The sequence below is a fragment of the Apteryx mantelli genome, chromosome 7, assembly GCF_036417845.1.
Source record: "Apteryx mantelli isolate bAptMan1 chromosome 7, bAptMan1.hap1, whole genome shotgun sequence".
Taxonomy (NCBI): Eukaryota; Metazoa; Chordata; class Aves; order Apterygiformes; family Apterygidae; genus Apteryx; species Apteryx mantelli.
Window position 1 is genome coordinate 13,554,257 of NC_089984.1, and position 20,249 is coordinate 13,574,505.

At 40.2% G+C, this 20,249-nt stretch overlaps 1 protein-coding gene and 1 non-coding gene across 3 annotated transcripts; both read right to left on the reverse strand.

Moving 5' to 3' along the window:
* Positions 1-677: 677 nt before the first annotated feature.
* Positions 678-19,963, reverse strand: LOC106499876 (mitochondrial import inner membrane translocase subunit Tim23). 2 transcript variants are annotated; one of them, XM_067299818.1, is made up of 7 exons: positions 19,787-19,963; positions 19,156-19,214; positions 15,703-15,796; positions 15,383-15,467; positions 12,900-12,958; positions 10,636-10,746; positions 678-1,324 (listed from the first exon to the last, which is right to left on the reverse strand). In XM_067299818.1, the coding sequence occupies exons 1-7, from the start codon at positions 19,881-19,883 to the stop codon at positions 1,209-1,211; spliced, it is 621 nt and encodes a 206-aa protein (XP_067155919.1). In that variant the 5' UTR covers positions 19,884-19,963; the 3' UTR covers positions 678-1,208. The 2 variants fall into 2 exon arrangements, with proteins under 2 accessions (XP_067155919.1, XP_067155920.1); XM_067299819.1 differs by having other exon boundaries at positions 19,871-19,952.
* LOC136992488 (small nucleolar RNA SNORA74) lies at positions 13,625-13,827 on the reverse strand. Its single transcript, XR_010884776.1, has one exon. It is a non-coding gene; the product is annotated as a small nucleolar RNA SNORA74 (small nucleolar RNA).
* Positions 19,964-20,249: the final 286 nt, after the last annotated feature.

A 20,249-nucleotide genomic window follows, 5' to 3' on the forward strand; every position in this document is an offset into this window, starting at 1 on the left:
AACTGTGAAGGCTCATTACTGAGAGCCCTCTCGCTTGTGCTCTCTCTCTATAAAAAGCTAGTCTCAGAAGCCCCATTCTCCTAAAGAAAGAAGCTTCTGGGCAAAGCTATGTCACTTCTCAAAGGAAGGTAAGAGTTGGCTTCTTCCCTTTACTGCCTTTCTGTTATTTGTATTTTGCTGGGTACAACACAGTTATCAGGAGCTGTTTCAGTAGGAAGCACCCAGGTAAAGCAACTCCTTGCTTTGTGTTAAGTTGCCTACCAAGCTGTAAGTTTCTTACTCTTTGCTTTCTTTCCCTTCATGTTGTCTCAGACATGTTTGATTGTTTACAGATTCTATTTAAAAAACTTGGGGGATAAACTATTATACAATAACTCTAATTATTGAACCAAATAACCACTTGCTATTTAGTTTATCTGCAAACACTGCTCAGTACATGGTTTAACACTATTGAAGTGTTAGAACAAACAAGGGAGCAGAGTCAACCTCTGCCTGCTATGTCTCACCATCCTCTCACATCAGGAGACAATCAGCCTCTTAGTTCACTTCCTCCCACCCACTAATTCCCTCATGATTTTATCATGCTAGTCCTTCAAAACTAAACAGTAAATAAGAGAGCCCCTGGATTTGGCAGACTCTTGTCTTAGCAGTAAGAACAGCAAGGCATAGGAAGAGTGTTGCATAAGTACCACCCTTTTTATTTATTATGATATCCCTTTGTACAGCTTACCCTGTGCTGTAAGAATAACAAGCCTTGCCCCGTGTCTGGCTTGCTCCGGCTGCTGGGGCGATGTACGCTGAAGGACTGCAGCGAATAGCTCTATGGACACAAACTTTATTATGCAGCGCTATCGGTGTAGTACACGCAACTGAACGAACCTGGTGGCGCAGCACATACAACTATGGGGCCTGAGCACACCTCGCAGCTCTGGCCCAGGGCTAGTTGGTGAGCGTGTCAGGGAGACTGGATCCTGGTGGCCACTCTGCTTGCTTGCAGGTCCAACAAATGTTGCTGTCTCCAGTGACTGGCTGGCAGGAAGGAAAGGGCCAGTCCAGCTAAATGGTGTCAAGAGGTTCCTCCCAGCATGATAGCTTCCTTCAGTTCCACACTAATTGTAAATAAAATAGTAAGGGGCACCAGACAGATCTCAACCCATTTCATTGGTGACGATGCAAGCGTGTCCTCTGTCCAGTGCTGGCTGCCCTGCTCAGAGGGACTGCCGGGCTATGGAGCCCTTCATGTGCTCCCAGTTGTTATAGAGAGCGTAGAGGCCAGTAAGGGTCAGACCTGCGATGCCGCCTCGTGCTATCCCACGCACTCCACCTGGAAAGAGGGGAGGGGAAAAAAGAGAGGGGGGAAAAAAAATTAAAAGCCTATTAAGTTATATCCAGGGAAACAGCCAGCTGCAGCAACTTTCGAGAAGCTGTTCAAATCCAGAAGCATCTTAAGTACAATGCAATTTTGCTTTAACCTCCCAGAAAGGTTACCTGTGGTAGTTTTACATGCCCCTCAAACCTACTGCCAGATTGAAGAAAACATGGGTCATTCCTGATCCTGACTCTAGTCTGGCTGGTGTGACTTTCTGTTAAACTATTTTAACACTACTGCCTTAAACAAATCACTACAGAACACATGAAGCAAACATGGCTTTTCCTAACTCCTACTTTACCTTTTTTTTTTTCTGCCCTCATAACAGATGCTTACAGGCATATATAATCTTTTCCTGTTTTAAGAGTCTTGCATCTAGAATTTCAGTTGAGGAATAATAATCATGTTTGTCATGTTTGGGAGGAAGGGGAAAGGGCAGGATGGAAACAAGTGACCACAAAAGCAGCTGATGTGGACATGATCTGAGGCACCAGAGCTTCACAAGCACACAGAACCAATCACTGCTTTCAGGTTTTTGGAATTTCTGAAAAAATTGAAAAAGTAGATGAAAGGGATCAATTAACAAGAAATGAACAGAGCATCCACTGAATTTTTACTAGTATTAATCCTCAAAATCATCTTGCAATGGCAAAAACCTAGTCACACAGACAATAAAAATAAAACTTTTTTTTAAACTGCTCACAGAAGACAGACTTCCACAAGCAGTTGTGGAGGTAAAAACACTTCAAGGCTGGCTACTACCAGCTGCCAGCACAACTGACTGGAGTGAGGAGTCAGATGGCATCACAACTCTGTTCCACTGCCTATGTCAAGGCTGTGATATACAGCAGAAGTGGAGATTTTTGTCACACTGTTTTTACTAAACAGCAGAACACTTTCTTCTTTCTTCTCAGTAGATGAAAGTGCCTTGGAAAAATTCCCAGAATACAGTATACGTGCAGGAACACCTGAGACCATGACCCTCAACACGTAGGAAAACTTCACCAAGTTTGATACTGCAATGTTTATCAATACCAAATGAAGCAAGCTTGATAAAGTGTACAGGATATAGAACAAGGCCATTTTCAGCTTACGGCTAGATAAAGTCTGAATGCTTTATTGGTAAAACTGACAGTGGAATTCAAGTTCCTCAGACTTGAAAAGAAACATCCTAGTAATCTGGGTGTGTGTGGTGGGTGGTGTTTTTTTTTTTTCTTCTTCATTGTAGGTCATAAAGTTGTCTCCCTGAATTGCGTTTAGGCTTGTAGTGGGGCAAGGAGCTGTTGGCGGCGTCAGCTAGCCTGAGACTGCATTATGGGTGCTGTCAGACTAAGCAGAATCTCACTGAGCTGTTAAATCAGTGCCCAGGCACGTACTGAAACCAGGAAGCTGTAGAGGGGATAGTAGAAGTTGGACTCAGTACTACAGGTCACTTCTTGCAGAAGTTAGACTTGGTACTAGAGGTTGTGTCTAACCATTCTTTCTGGAAATTTTGCAGCCAGACTAGTTGTGATGATCTGAGGGTCCTTCTTGGGAGAAAAGGTCACAGCCACATCTTCAGAAAGCCTTACTGAGTGAGTTTCCACTGCTCTAACTGTTGAGACCCCAACAGCCCTCAGTAAAGCTCTGAGCAGTAACAAAAGCCATACCTCTCACCTAGGTGCCTAAACCAGGGTTTAGGAACCTGAATGTAGACTTCTGTTTTTGATAATTCATCCTGAACTTGTGGCACAACTTTTTTTTTCCTTTTTTTTGAAGAGGTTGCAGCTGGGTACACAGAACTGTTCAGCAGCAACCAGCTTCTGGCAAAAAGCTGTAAGTGAAATTGAAAGGACACTTTGTGCAAAACAAATATGTGAGAGAATCAATAAGACCTCTATCTCTTCATTACTTCTGGGAAAATGAATAAAATCTTAGTGTTTTTTTTCTACCTCTGCCCTTTATATTAGGAAGCAATTGCTCATTGGAAAAAATCCCAAAAGAGGGCTCTTAACCAGGCTGGTACACAGGGAAATACAAGAAACCTGGAACTCCCTCACAGAACACAAGGCAGGACAGAGCTATGACTATCCTGTAGTCTCTTCCCTCCCTCCCAAGTTCAAATCTTCTTCCCCTTAACACTTACTCTTTCCATGGAAAAAAGAGAGGCTGGAAGCTGATCAAGTCTGGTTTTGGATTCTGGGAAGCTATGATGGTACAAGAGAAGCATCTTCTCTAATTTGGATAGCTAAGTCACTCTCCAACTTCCATACAGACTTGGATAGAGAGCTGCTTGCATGTACTGCTCCTAACACCAGACACAGTGTTAATGCTCTCATCTGGTGAGATCAGTCAAATGAGGATGGCAGCTCCGAATCCACTTGCAAAGCATCAACCACACTGGCCTTGCAGTCTGTAGGTCTGCAGACAACTTAGGGTCCCTTGTACTTCACTTCAGTGGAAGTCTGTTTCATGAACTGGGAGTAAACTTGTGCATTGGGTACAGGTGCACCACTGAGTCAGCTGGGAAAAATTCCAAGAAGAAAATGCATAAAGTTTTTTATCAGATTTACTATGCTTCTGCTGCAAAACTTTACCACTAATTTATTTTGTTAATTGTCTGCTGTCTGAAATATCCACAGTCATTTTTTTAAAGCCTTTCCTTTCCCTAACTGGCTAGATTTGTATTTGAGTAAATACCTCCAGGTCTGTGGCAGACATCCTACAGTACTGTAAGGTAGAGCACAGCCCAGTTGCTGGGCAGGAAATGTTAAGCCTTCTGTGGAGATTACCTTGTTTAAAAAATTCTCCACCCGCATGCCAGCTGTGTTTGCACGATAGACCAAGTTCTCACCCCTCCTCTGCAATCGCTCTCTGAAAGCCTCAGATACCAAGTCTGCCTCTGCAAACCCTGCTAGAAACGTGGCTGTAAGCCCCTTGTCTTGCATGTCAGTGTAAGATAACTCAAAGTTTCAGCTGACAGACAACTTGCAAGATAGTTGAGAAGCTGCCATGCGTTTTTAAAGATGCATCTGATGCTCTCTAAATGAGAACTTAGTTTTGTTTGGTTTTAGGTTTTTACACCCTTTCACCATAAAGTATCGTCCCTCTTCTGTACGTTTAAAATCTGCTTTGGAGCACACTGTGCAATGACCCAGAGTGTTCTAGCACAGCTTTGTACCACTTCGCTGCACGGCCCACTCCCTAACACTGAATTTGACCTGCACAGTAGGGCAAAACACACCTACATTGCATAACATGAGGGAACAGCTTCAGTTTAAGGCTTTAATGCCTCTATTAAATAGCTAAGATTTTCAGAATGTGTTACTTTAGATATCCGAGGAAATGTTGTTTAAAGCAAGACCCATCCAATGGCAAACATTAGAAATATCTTAATTGGAAGCCCAGGCTCCTATATTTATGTCAAATAAAGGAAGTGTAATGGTTAAATTGCAATTAGTTTTCTGGCTTCCAGACTGTCTCAGATGTTTAGAATTCAAACAACTTTTTTCTCTTTAGGGCTTTCAGGAATAAAACCATTTCAATATGGTTTAAAGGGCTCAACTTTTCAGACGTACAAGGCAACCTCAGTTTGCTCTGACTTCAAGCAGAGACTGAAGAGCTGATCAGACCCTCTGAACCATCGGGCACAGATGTTTGGTGAACATCTGTGGGTGGCCCTATGGCAGGAGAAAATTCTAGAAGTTTCTTCCTGCTGCCCCATGGGAGTCGTATGAAATCTTGTAAGTGAGGACATAGTCTGTGGGCACAGTAATTACTGAGGAAAATGTGATTAACTTCTTTTTGGAAACAAGAAACATTCTAGACAAACATGTTCCCTTTTCAAACTGCTGCAACTAAGACAGCAGTGTGGTTAAAATACAGAAACAACAAAGCTCGAAATAGGGAAATTTTCCTGCAATAACTAGTGAGAAGGCCAGATTAGAAAAAGTGGAAGAACTTACATTTTCAAGTTTATACGTATTAAAACTAGTGAAGTTACTCTGCATATATTAAACTACTGTTTTCTCACTGAGTGCAAACAGCAGCATGTGAACTACAGGAGACCACTGCAGTTACTGTAAATGGCAGCAAGAACCCTGCAGTTCGCTGCACCAGTGAGAGCCGAGGTCTCTGTTTCTGTCCAGGAGAGCTGGGCAGAAGGCAGCACTGCACTCGGATGCCCTATGTATTTTCAGAGGTTAGCTCCTGAATAACAAAGAAAGCCTTAACAAGCTGTTACATGTAAGATCTCCTTATACTTTGCCCTCATCTTCTGCTCCCCTTATTTCAGACCTTAAACCCTTTCACTAACACCATTTGAGTAACAGGCCTACAGACTTTGTTTTCATGTTAAAAGCAGGTTTTAACAGAGTTTCTAATTTTCTAAAAGGCCTAATGGACCTTATGCTCGCAGTTCAGAAGCAAATCCTTTAGTTAACTTTCTGCAGGGCTGTATCTGTGGCAATCCGCAAATGTTTTCCTGTCCTCCAAGGAAAACAACAAAAAACTTTGTCCCAAAAGAAAACTCACATGAGCCCAAAGGGAAGAGACTTTTACAGTTCCAGATGCATTTAGCTAACTCCATTGCCCTGAACTCCTACCCACTGAAGGTCACAAAACTTATCTTTGACTCTGGCCCGATTTTATTGCTAGCAATAAAACATTTAGCCCTTCTTAATTAATTTGTAACGTGTTGGCTTTAGGGCGGTGTTTTGAGGTCTTAAAATGATAACTATTCCCTTTAGTTATCATTAGCATGTGTTTCCCTTTTCTTCAGATGTACACCTTTGCCTACCACATTTAACATTTATTGTGCAAAAGCCATGAGAGATTCTATCTAGCACCAGGTTCCTACTGCACAGAAGTACAGTAAAACAAATGGATCCAGTTTGTCCTAAACATTAGTTCACTCTTGTTCCTTTTCCCCTAACCTCCAAAGGAAAAAAAAAATATATCTAAGAGAGAACATCTATAATGTGAATAACCCTCAGATACGAGTTAAAGGTTGTTTAAATTTCTGCCTAGTGAACTCCTTTTCAAGAGTTTCAATAAACAAGATATTAATGCTTGTCACACTGGCTCAGTCCAAAGTCCCACCTAGCTCAGTATCTTTTTCCTGACTGATCAATAGTGTATGCTTGAGGAGGGGTGTAAAGGTCTTACCCAGCTATACCTTTCTTCGTGACATGATGACTGGAACCATGTACATTTTCATGATGAGTGACATAGTGTATAGTGACAATCACCTTGATTTTGCTCTTTCTTTTCTAACACTGTTTGCCTCCTTAACTACTGCTACTTTCAGAGACTAATACAATTATGCCAAAACAAAGATGTTGGATTTGAAACAGAGGATGTTGAAAAAGTATGTGAGATGGGGCTAAATATTTGTCTCCTTTAAGATCTGTGTTAGTATTTGTACTTCATATCATTTATCATAATAAAACTTAGCATAACAGATTTTAATTTCTGCTTTTTTTGAAGTCGAAGAATACATAATCTCTTACTAAATAGAAAAATCAATCCTAGTGGAATTAGGAAGTCAGATTCTGTTTTAGTAAAAACAGAACAGATTTGATAAAGTCAAAGTCTTTTTTAAATACAAAAGACTATGCTTGAATGTATAGCTCCTGAAAACAAAGGATAAACACACTTTCCCCAGAAACTGACTATATTTTTGGAAACTCATAGGGAGCCAAAGAAGAACTAGTCTTTCTCCAGGACAGTAATAAGGATAGCCATAAGGACAGTTACAGGATGGTTTCTAGCTGGGAAAAGTAAACAAATCAAATTTTGCTTGATAGCACAGAGCATCATTGCAACATTTCTACTTCATAAGCCACTGGCAAAGAAACAAAAAGGGATTTTTCATCATTCACTTAACTGCTATCCAGAACATCCATCTTAAGTTGTGAATTCAAAATGCAGTTTGCATGAAGTTGCAAGTCTAGTTTATCAAGTTAATACTGTACTTTGATTGCTACATTTGGGCTAGAAGCTAGTAAGTCATCACAGTAGTAAATTCCATCTCAAACAGAGATGAAAGCTACAGATCACTTTGCATAAAAGGGATCAGCCAGTGAGCTGTTTTGAAGTTCCTCCAAATTACTGTTTCACTTGCAAAATCAATTCATAACATCTATTAATCTAAGCCTTACAGTATTCTGAAAAGGATTCTATGCCAACACTTTGTTTATAATGGCAAATTAACAGTCCCCTACTTACTGCAAGGAGGACCATCAGAAGTCTTGGGGACTTAACTGCTTTAGTCACATGCAACAGGGAATTTTCACTGACTAATGCCACTTCCAATGAACACAGGAGGGCAGAACTTGCAGCTCTCACATGCAGATTTTTTTTAAAAGCTCTTCCATTCTCTCATGCACAAACTGTGTGGTAAGTAGCCTTGCACAGAACTGCTTGCAATTCAGTTCATTAGAGTGTGGGTGCTTCAGAAAGTCTCTGTGTTTGACTGCTAGCATTTTGGTAATGATTAACACCTCTACAAGGACAAAATGTAAAAATTGGGATTAGTATAGGCAACAAATCTCATCAACCTTCAGAGTCTTCCCATTAGCTTTTTTGTCTGCTTGTCCCCCTCAGCAAAGACTTAGTCATTACAGTTTCAGAAATTCAATCTACAGGAAGACTTTGTAGTGTACACAGAGGTATTTTTTTCACTCCTGCAGGACTGTTGATGTGATATTCCATCCAAGTTTAAAAATGAACCAGAAAGTTTGCAACAAGGAAACTGCCTTACTTTATACAGTTTCTTCTTAAATGTGTTCCTAATCTTTTTACAAAACAAGAATGATAGGAGCAGGAAATCTGAGTACTTGAACAGCACTGTCTGTACCAAATCTGTATCCACCCTTTGTGGATTATGGAACAGACTTGATTTGAAATGGGGTGTTCATGGGAGTTGCCAGCTGTCACTAAAATGTGGGGGTTCAGAACAGAAATGTCTCTGGCAGCCTTCAAATATTTGTTTTTTTTAATGCCAACATACCTTAGCACTCCCTGTAACAAGGAAAATAATTACAAATTTAATATATATCATAGATATGAATAAATCATTTGCATTAAGTTAAAAACACTTTTCTTTTCCCCCAATATATACTGATGCTGGCAAAAGGTATAGTTTGTACAGGGAAGGTTTTTACCACAGAAAATTAGGAAGGGCATTCTGCCATAAGGTGATAGGAAAAGCAGCACACAAACATTAGAGAAAAAGCGAGAAGGACAGAGCATTAGGGAAAAAAAAAATCTCTAGAGACCTGAAAGTAAGATTGGAATTAAATTCTTTGAACAGATGTGAATATCTTTTTTACTTCAAGAACCAATCCTTGACCTTTAAAGTCTACTGTACCACTCAAATTCTCTGTACACTCTGAAACTGTTTCTTTTTAGTTTCTGTGCAGTGCATTCCATATGCAGGATGCACTTAAAAGAGGATACTGTAATGAATACAGACTTACTTCATCCACCTTAATCAATGCTATTATTAGCTCAATAGATCCCATGTTACAGAACAAAAGTCCCGCTGTGCTCTGGTAAGAAAAACCTTTAATTTTGTAGTGTCATATGATAGTGCATGTGACTGGAGCAGTTATCTATGTCTACACTGCTCTAAAAAAGCAACTTCATGCATACAGTTTCTATACTTCTGAAAGGCAAGGGGGAAACTTCTGCTAGAGTGTAAGACAGCAGGTCTCCTTAATGGTAACTTCCTATGGAAAACGTTAAACTCCTGTCCTGCTATCCTAACCAGCTATTTGCTTGCAATCTGACATACCACTTACAAAATTCCAAATAAGTAACTGATTACATGAGAGCTATATTGTCTTGCAAGGTTAAGTGCACAATCTAGTATTAGGCTGCAAAAGCCAACTACTCCTGGTTTCAGTTACTCAAGACCAACACAAAAAAAAAGGTTTCTCAACTTGTTTTGCCCCCATATATAAAGCTAACCTTCAGGCCAAAGACATGAAGCTCAGTTAGACATGTAAAAAGCACATTGGTTAATTCTAGTATTTGCTCTGTAAAATACAGGTGAATCGTATAGCCAAACCTTTATCAAGGTACTTAAAACTTGGAAAATACTTTCCCCCAACCCTCACCAATCTGTGGTACCCGGTAGTTCTCTAACTACTACCTCTAGATGTTCAGCCTGTAAAATGTACTAACAGAAGTTCTGCTGATGAAGGTCAAACTCTTTCTTCTGTAAACAATTCAATACTCAGCAACAAACTAACCTTAAATCCATGCTGTTCTCAAACAACATTTTGTTGGTTTTGATCACTATGCAAAGATTAGATGACAGCTTCACAAACAGCTATGTACATATCTTTAAAAAGAAATCCATTTCCTTCCACATACTCTAATGATATGGATATATAAAACCTCAGGTTTACCAAAATCTCTTCTCTAAGGGAAAAAAAACAAGTTGTGTTAAATTTGAATTTCTGATTTTTCACTTCCTTGGAAGCAATTTTTTTCTAAACCATTATTTAGAAAGTATTTTTTTTCTTAAACCATATTTAGGATTCTACATGGTTTCATGTATGCTTAGAGAAGGTCACAATCTCCCCTTTTTCTAACCTTTCTGGTTACTGTCGCTTAACCTCAGAAGTAGACGGCATCATTTTAATTTTTTCCTTTTTTGGTACAAACAAGTCTAGCAGATAACTGAGATCTAATAGTTTAATATTCCTCAACAGCAAATTGTTCTCCACACAGCTAAGACTGCATAAGGGAAACCTGTACTTTAAAATTTTTTTTATTTATTTCTAGACAAATTAAATTGGGTTCTTTCAAGCTTGCACAGGACTAATAATCATGAGAGTCAAACTGTTCATTATTCACTCACTCTAAATCTGAGTAAACATTTAAATGTTCAGTTATTATACAAACCCCAGCTCATTCTTAGTGATATATTTCAGGTATAGCAGGAATAAAAACAGTCTCACAAGTCCACTAGTGCACACAGGAAAAATGAGAATTAACTTTCCAAGGGAAAGAGGGAGGAAAAGGAATATGCAGAACATAGGTTGATTGCTACAAGATGAAACTCCTTGTTACAAGTGATTCATATGGTAGTGTGCCTGCAATACCAGAAGATTGGACTTTATAAACAAAAAGCTATATTCTAGTTCTGTATTCCTAATTAACCATTTTTTTCCACTGTTAACTTTCAGAGCAGGACTGTATTTAGAAAAAGGAATAAGTTCCTAATAGCTTGGATAAAGCCCAAGAGGAACACTAGAAACATTTTGCTGCCCTACCGGTGCTTTTGTACAGCATTCCCGTCATAGTTCCAGCAGCTATGGTATTCAGGTCATCTTCTGCACCTCGTGTTTTCTCAATGATGACTCCAAATGCACTGTAAAGCAGCGCTGGGAAAGAAAATAAACATATTGAAAAACTGAACCAAACTCCCCTTCTCTGAGAAATAAGGCTTAAACTTCAGGCTTGGTGTAACTATTAAGGCTATGCTTCTGAAGCACAGACCTTTTCTTAAAGGGGCAAAAACCTCTACCAAATCCTGTGTTGTTTTTTCAGCCCTATTTCTGTTTTACAGATAACATTTAATTTTCTAGTCAGGGCTTGGTGATAAAGTAACATTTTTCATGACACCTGGTGTCATGAAGATGGCAGATTTGACACTTAAAGCAGCTTCACCTCTGTCTGCATATGAAAACTTTGTCCCCAGCCCCAGAGAGCTTTGGGGACTGATCTGGAATGGATTAGAGAAGTATGTGGGCTTTTAATATGGATGCACATTGAAGGGGACTCTCTCCTGCCCACCTCACCCTGGCCAGAAAGCACCTGTGATATAACCAAGTACAAAATAGTTCATGCTGACAAAGAACAGGAGAGTATGTCCTTTCATCAGAACAGAAAAGACACTGTATGACTTTAATTCAGTCCTCTTCTGCCAAGAATAAGAAACATTTACTTCTGCTAAAAATCATGTTAAATCCTTTATAAGCAGCCATATTACAGTCAATGAGAGGAACAGTAGCATCTTTCTCCACTCAGCATAAGAAAGGATATTTTTTACTTAGTCTTAGTAGGTGTAGTACTACAATGAGAAGGATGAGCTTTATTCAACAAAATATTTTAAAATACTTTAACACAGCTGTTGCTACTCTTCTTTAGGAACAGAATGACAAAAATTGACAGCAGTGACAAAGAAATCTTTGAGTTACAAAAACATTGCACAAGTGAACTGAAATGCAAAATACTTCACCTCCTTGCAAGGAACTTCTCTGGTAACTAGCACAAGGGGGAGCTAATACCAGCTCCTAAAATACTAGGTTCTGTTTAATGCTATGCTTGGGAGGCCACATTTTATAAGAAAATTAATAATTTGTTACTGGAATACACATACAAACATAATTTCTTGAGTAATCTTTCTTCAAATACAGCTGGAAAAAACTGTTAATGTTTCACTTACCCTGGAACCTTGAACTGCAGTGTGCCAACACCTCTGTTTTCAGACATGTTCTGATTAGTCAGAATTGAAAATACAAAAAAATGTAGGCAATAAGCACCTCAGCATGTAAACTGCCATGCTCAGCGTAGTCCAGAATCCCACCTCTGATCACTGCCTCTATATGATGCCTCAAAAGTTGATGTCTGGACAAAGCATCAAACTATTCTTACCTATTCTATCTAATCTATTAGAAATACGACTGGAACAAAATATAATAAATGCAATTTAGTCTACACTTTGCGTTTTTCAAAACTCAATTGTTTCTAAATGGAGTTATAACATGATATAATCTGTCTTAAATATTGCTAGTTTCTCATCCATTACCACATTGTGAGGCAGTAAGTTCCACACTTTATCTATTTCAAAATAATCTCTTTTCATCAGTTCTGGATTTCTTCTTTCACAGTAACTGAGCATCCCTTCTTCTTGTAAGACTGAAGAAAAAAAAGGACCTGTATTCTCTAGTGCACTAGTTATTTCACTGACTCTTATAAAGTCCTCTAGAATCCTCTTTTTGAGGCAACTGGCGAGATGATTTTTTTTCCAAAGCTCAGCTCATAGAAAAGTTCTTCTTTCTTGCACATCAGGCTTTTGATCATTTTCTTTGCTCTTTTTCTAACCTGTCAACATTTGGATTTAAAGTGGCCAGTATCATACACAATTCTTCTAGCTGGGCTAAAGTTATTTCAGAAACACTTAAATTACATTTTTGCCTTAAATTGTGAATTAACTGATATTTATTAACAAGTAAGCACTACCAATAATTTTCAGTTACTCCTTTTATTCCAACTGGTTAGAGTTCCAGCTTCTATTACACTAAAAAATTTTGTATTCTAATTACAGGCCTCTAGCTACTTGTGCTTAAACTCTTTTTAGTGTCTTTAATTTCCTTTCCAATACTTACTGAAATTCCCTTATGATCCAAAGAAAAAAGTTGCAGTTTTTCCCCTGACAGATTTGATAATGAAAATTTTGAAGGATATTCTTCCCCTTCAAATAGGTACATCTTTGTCAATTAAGTTTACCCTATAAAACAACAAATTTACTTACCCAGAGATCCCAGTGTGTTAGCCCATAATGCTCCTTGCCTTGTCACCATATTTAGAATTCTATAAGAGAATTAAAAAGGTATTAAAAGCTTTAGTTCTCTGTATTTACATTGAGGTAGTGTCCTAATCTACAAAATTAATGTTATGGGGTTTATGATAGGCATAAAGTGTTTATTCTGCACATTTGCTTTATTAACAAAAATGGAATAACTAAGCAAAAAAAAGTCAAAAAACAGATACAACTGGAAGGAAATGCACAGAGCTTGGTAATATATAATCTCCTCTATCATGCATTTTACAAATAGCAATGTGTGCAATACTGAAGGCAAATATTTAGCTCTGTCAAGACTTAAGAAAATCTTCCTCTCTTTTCCAGCCTAACTTGCACTTATTAAGAATCCAAATCTCTCCCTTAACATGACTTTCCAGCCCTAGTCAAGACAACTTCTTCATACGGTGGCTATATGTAGCTATTCAGATGGACTGATCCACTTAGGCTGATTTAACTGGACGTGAGAGCTCCAGGATAGCTGGAGTGCTCCTCTAGCAGGTGTGACTGATGCAGTGACCATGCCTGAGGGAGCATGGTGATGCCTGAAAGAATGGGATGGGAACCAAAGGCAAGCTTGAACAAAAGCAAGTCAGGGAGAAAAGAGGCAGTCTTTCATACCTCCATTTCTCAAGGGCAGCATACACAACAAAAGCAAAGTGCACTGAATATTTCTGTATGTATGCTTCCAGACTAGCACTAAAGAGGGAAAGCATATCCTTAGCACGCTCTCAGGGAAGCACAATAGCGTTTCTTTCTGGCATCAGCCGTCTCCAGAACAGTGACAACAACAGCCAGAAGAAATGACTGACCTTTATCTCCCAGCAGTGTAACACTATCACAGGCACGGTACTGCTCTGGACAGCTGACTACCACTGGAAATTAGTTCATCATTTAATGCAAAGTGTTGCATGTTATGTTTCTTCTGATTTGAGTTTATTTCCCATTACTTTTCCTTTTTTACAATTCTCACTAGGAGACACAGGCCACTACTTAATATCGTTAGGTAATGAACTAAATGATTATGGAAAACTTCATTTTGAAACAAGAGGAAAAAAAACCCCAGAGGCTAGAGTACTGGCTACCTTCTTCTACCCCCTCCCCCCCCAATTCTGTTAACATTACATGAGTTCTGAACTGATGAGAAACTTCATAACTTTAATAAGTTAACTACAAAGTGTTGCGAGATATCTGGCAATAGAAATATTAACAGCAAAATTCCAGCTGAGAAAAAGAATCTCAGTGTACATAAAGGATAAAGTCAAAGAAAATCTAGATGGGCATGTGTTTTCCCTGTGTCTGATTAGGAAAACATGGAACTTAATATGCTGTTTCAAGGTGATGACCTTTAACATGCCTTTTCCCTTGAAGGGCAAGAACTAACAGCAGCCTGTGCACCGACTGCCACCTGCTGGGCTTGACCTGTCAAAGCTTGCACTTGACAACACGTTTTTGTCTGACTTTGCTCATTTCATATACATAAAATACACCTTTCTTCATTTAGAAGATTATGGAAGAGTCATAGTTATAGTGAGGAATATTTTGTTCACATTTTTAATTGTAGAGATGGGCAAGAAGTGGAGGAAGAATACAGAAACAGTATTTAAAAAGGAGCAGAGCCAATCCAAACTGTACTAATGAATATTAACTTTCTCTAATATTCCCTTCTTCCAAAGCACTGTGGAAGAGTGAAAATGTTTTCCCCCAGTTATTTCACTCCTCTAAGTTCCTATGCCCCCTTCACAGGTAATTAAATTTTCCTATAGTTATGTCTAATCAACTGACACTATAATTTTAGAAGAAGCAGCATTTCTGCATGAAAAATGTATTCCTATCTTTACTGCATTCTTTCAAACATTCAGGTGAGGTAACAATGTGGGAATGCTATGAGTGTTTATGGAAGCCATAATCAAGAATAACTCGCACCATGCAACACTTGCTCAGTAGCACGCACCTATGTTGTCCTTAATGCAAAATTGGGCAGGCCCAGCTTTTACATTTTAATCTCTTCTGGTTTTGGAAAGGTCAGGAATTCAGAGAGAACTTGCTCTCAGACAAGTGGAAGCAAAAAAATACCTCAAAACAGGGCTTCTTCTGGGAATATTTCAACATATAAAAAATATTGTCTCTACTCTGAAGTAGATTTCTAGCAAATATCAAAGCAACACTTGGTGGTTCATTTATTCTTTCTCAAATATTTAAGGTAAGTCAGAGGACATACCAATTGTCACTAACTGAAAAGCAAGAAACTTGATCTGAAAATTTTTATAATCAAAGACATTTCATAAATTGATGATAAATACTGACTCTCATTTGTCTCCATTGAAGATACAAAAAATACATTTATTTTTGCAATATATTCAGGTCTAACTCTGAGCGAGCTGGAAGAAATAACTCTGTCACTAATGTGTACATTTTTGAGATTAAGCACTTACTGTACATTTCTAGGTTTTGACCATGTCATATTCTGCGTCTCCTTCAAGCCAAGCCGCAAACCATTCAGCGCACCAAATGCTGCCCCTAGTTAGCATAATACCAGTTATTACTTTTTAAGGAGGAAAAAAAAAAAAGGAACAAAAATAGCGATTAGAAGCAAACACTGAGGATACTGAAAGTGTATAGATTGAAGCCAAATAGCTGTTTCTCTAAATCTATAGATAAAGACTGAAGAACAAGACTCTTAAGATCTTGTTAATTAGTTTGGTATATTAGTGTTAGCTGGATAATTGGGGGGGAAAAAAATACTACCACCTACCTGTCATACAACATCCTCCAATGGTAAAAAAGGCCAGTTCAAATCTGCCCCGTGTTTTGTTGGCTCCTGTGGGCAAGATAAACTCATCTGTATCCTGGAAAAAATAAATATTATAACTTGTATTTTCCAAGTATACCCCCTTTAAAATGTAAGCCACATTTAAAATTATTTTTTAATTCATACTGTGAACTAAAGGAAAAACGGAAACAACCAGTGTTTCTAGATAACCGCTACCTACATTAAAATGGAACAGCCCACCTACATATTTTAATGAGAACGAAGAAAGATTTTAAAACTAGAAACAGGTTGAAAGCTTTTTCTTTTCTAGTTGTCCTGACTTTTTAAAAATGGAATGAGGCAACCAAGGAACTCATATTGTGTGATTTATTTAACAACTATTTGCTTAATTACTCATTATAATTTGAAGCAGGCAATACAAGACCAACTGTTCTCTGGGGACCCTCCTGTTGTCTGATTACACAACACTGTTTTCCATTGAGCAACCTACACTAATGCAGTAATTAAGATTTTCCCACTACTTTGAAACTAAAGAAAAACTAAGTAATTCATCGCACTGAAATAAATGACCTATTCTGAAGACATGAGAAACCAAGAAATACATTCAAAAATAGTGGTGGACAGAATAAAAAATATGAAGTTGGTAGTTTGGTTTTATTTGTGCATTCTTCTACAGGAATAGACTTGTGCTCTTGTACAACAGATTAGTCTAAAAAGATGAATACCAAAAGCAACCAGGTGATAACTAGCATGTGTGTAGAGATAAGGTCAGCCAAAGCACTTTTTCAATAGTAGACATTGCTGAGATGTGCATATGCTGAGAAGGCGCCAAAGTAAGATCTCTTTTTATGCTTCTGTGCTTTCCACAGTCATGCTAATGGTTTATCCACTATTTAATCAGTACATCACTAGGACAAGCACAGTCTCAAGTAATTGCATTCTAAGCCTTTTTCTTAGTCCATACTTGGCACTTATATTATCCACAGTAGCAGTTTAAGGTGGTTGGCAATATAGGCAATATATATGGCTTCTAAATTTTTGAACATCATACCAATAAACTGAACCTGTAATATGGTTCCCTGTAGCCAGATATTTGGAGAAATTGAGTGTGTGATTATTAATTAGCAGTTTATTACTAGTTGCCACTATTCTGCAAAAAGCCAAGTTTAAGCAATCGCCGTCTGTGCGTAATCTCTACGTTTCTGTAGGGGCAACCACTTAGGAAGGCCACCCTCCAGCTTTATGGCAAAGCCTTGTGTGCTATTTTATAATGGATACCTGGTGAAGGTAACAAAAGCATTCCAGAAAACACATTGGTTTGTGCCTGCACTAAGGGAAGAAAAAAGAAAGAGGGCTCTCAAGTTAGGAGCACCATTGTAACACTCTTATAATGGAAAGGCCAGGATCAAAATGTAGGACTGTAAACGGTAAGGCTGACTTTCCTAGGCAGGAGTGTGCACTCAGCATTCTGAAAGCAAACAGACGTTCTGCTTTAAAAACAAGGGCCTTCCATCCCTCCACACATACTTTAAGACACAAAGCAAATTCAAAGGCTAATAATTTAGGCTCTTGTATTTTAAAATCTTAGATAAATATTTCTCCATTAATTTTCAGAATAACAGAATTGTTGAGGTTGGAAGGGACCTCTGGAGATCATCTAGTCCAACCTCCCTGCCCAAAGCAGGGTCACTTGCAGAGGTTGCTCAGTGCCATGTCCAGTTGGATTTTGGGTATCTCCAGAAATGGAGAATCTGGGCAACCTGGTCCAGTGTTTGACCACCTTCACAGTAAAAAAAAAAACAAACAAAAAAACCTTATCTTTAAATGGAATTTCCTTTTATTTCAATGTGCTTCCTAGTAATAAATGGCAAGAGCAGTGAAGTGTTACAACACATACTGTTCCGTTAACCTCTAGTGTTACAGCAATAGGTATTTTTAGATCTGTTTTGCAAGTTATTTATGACATTAATGCCAATAACTTCCTTTCTTTTAAAGCAAGCTTTTTATTTTTAAATATATCAGTATACACAAACTTTGCTCCAAAAGCTCTGGTCTCATACCATGTTTCCAGATGTACCGTACTAGCTAAATGAAACAACATTAAATGGCATTTTTGGAAGAGATCTATGTAATCACTAGCCCTTTTTTTCCACTACTCAACAACAGCAGGTGAGAAAACTGCACTAGTGAATCCACCTCAGACAGGAGCATATCCCTTGTTTACTGCCTTTAGAGAAATTTTATATTGTAATTTTGACCACAACAGCTTAGAGCGAAAAAGAAATATGGAAAAAACAATCCCCTCAGCTGCATTCAGAGCTTTCTCCTGGCAAAAGAAGTGGTGATGCAGTGCATCATAGAACAAAAGGCACAGATTAGCAGATACTATACAACTGATTACATTCAGTGCTACTCCAGCAAAATTTAATGTTCATAGACAATACAAGCCATATATATAATAAGTTAATTCAATGAAATCATTAAGACATGCTTCTTTATTGAATTAACTTAAACCTTTTTAGCTATGCTTAATATAACTGAAAAAAAGGAAAACATAGGGTCTTTAATAATCTCATTTTCTTTATGACTGTCTATCACAGAATGGTTGAGGTTGGAAGGGACCTCAGGACCCTCATCCAGTATACCTCAGGGACCTCATCCAGTCCAACCCCCTGCTCAAGCAGGGTCACCTAGAGCACGTTGCCCAGGACTGTGTCCGGACAGCTTCTGAATATCTCCAAGGAAGAAGACTCCACAACCTCTCTGGGCAACCTATTCCAGTGCTCTATGGGCCATCGTATTATGATAACTAAATATTAAGCTGTGTAAGTACAAAAGCTACATTATTCTGTAGATTAAAACTGAAAGCTTTACCTCCTAACAGTATCACTTCAGCTGTGAAATGAGATGGGGAAAACTGATAGAGAATTTGCAGCCACTGTGGAGAGAGCACATGCCCATTACGTAGCTTATATCACCCTCTTTGTGAACCATCCAACTCATCCACTGTTTCAATGGATTGTTTTCCTGTACTGTGATAGTTTCTGGCTGCTTTTATTGGTTGAATGGGCTCAGTGGAGGGTCTGACAGATGCCAGAACTGGGGCAGGGGCAGTGACGCAGCCACATGCCAGAGAGCAGGGAGGCAGAAGGAAAAACACAGGTGAGCAACACCTTTTCTTTTCAATAGCAACAGACTATTATACTGATTCAGCAGCCTCATTTATTCTCTATATTGAAACAGATTTTCTTGTCCTACACACTATAGCACTGCAAGATTAAGAACAGTACTGAAACTCATTCATCAACTTTCAGCTATTCAACCGTTCAAGAGTGAACTACATACTATACAGCACTGCATGAATTTTGAAGTCTTTGTACATACCCTGCCAACAGCGGAATTAAGTTCAATACAATAAAAACAACCATTCCTCACCTGTACTAGATACCTGGGGTCCAAATTTAAATATGGAGACAAAGGACTCATTCCAGTTACTGAAAGAAAAGAAAGAGCACTTTGAGTGACACCAGTTTCTCCGATAATTTCAAGTTCAGTAAGTTAAAAAGGGCAGAGCTTGTGAATGGAACCAATGACAATACTGTCATTACGTCGTATAATTGAATAAAATAATAAGGCGCCTACTGAGAAACATCTATTTATAGGAAACACTACCGACCGGTGTGGGTAGGGTATACACTACATTTCTGTCATCGCGCCAGGCGACACGGAGTCATCGTTAAGGGACCGGCTATAAAGAAACGTGCGTTCACCGCCCCAACGCAGCCACGCCGACCAGACATGGGAAGCCGAGGCGAGCGCTACGCCTTCACTTCCCGTACGCGACGAGGGAGACGGAGTCTGCTCGCGGCCCGGTAACTTCCGCCAGGCCTGGGGCTCCGCGGCGGAGCCGGCAGCCCAGCGCGGCGCGGTCGGGCCCCGCCAGCCCGCCCGACCTCCCCCTCGCCCCACGCGCCATGTTGGTTTCCGAGAGCGGCGCCGGGGGCCGGCGAGCCTCCCCTCCCACCCCCCCGGCCGGCTCGGGTCGCCTCCCCGCGCCGGTACTCACGCGGCACCCCGGCCAGGTCCGCGTGGGAGTAGCCCACGCCGCCGGCGCCGAAGAGGCCGCCGAGGCCTGTGCCCTTGGAGTTACCGCCGCCCTCCATGGCGCCGCGCCGCAGGGCCCCGCCGCCAACGGCCGCCGCCAACCGCCCGCAGCAACGACCTCGGCGCCGCCGCGCGCCGCCGTAAAGCGCCGCCCGCGCGGCGCTGCTTTCCGGCGCCCGCGCGCGCGCGGCGGCAGCGGTGGCGGGCGGAGCGCGGTTGCCATGGTGAGAGGGGAGAGGCGGGCGGGGAGCCATTTTGCAGCGAGCGGCGGCGGCGGCCCCCTGCGCCCCTCGCCGGCCTCGGCCCCTTGCGCCCTCGCCGCCTCGCCGTGCCGGGCGGCGGGCCGAGCCCCGCGCTAAGCCGCGCCGCGCCGCGGGCCGGAGGATGCGGAGGGGCAGAGGCGCCGCTGCCTCATCGTCGCGCCG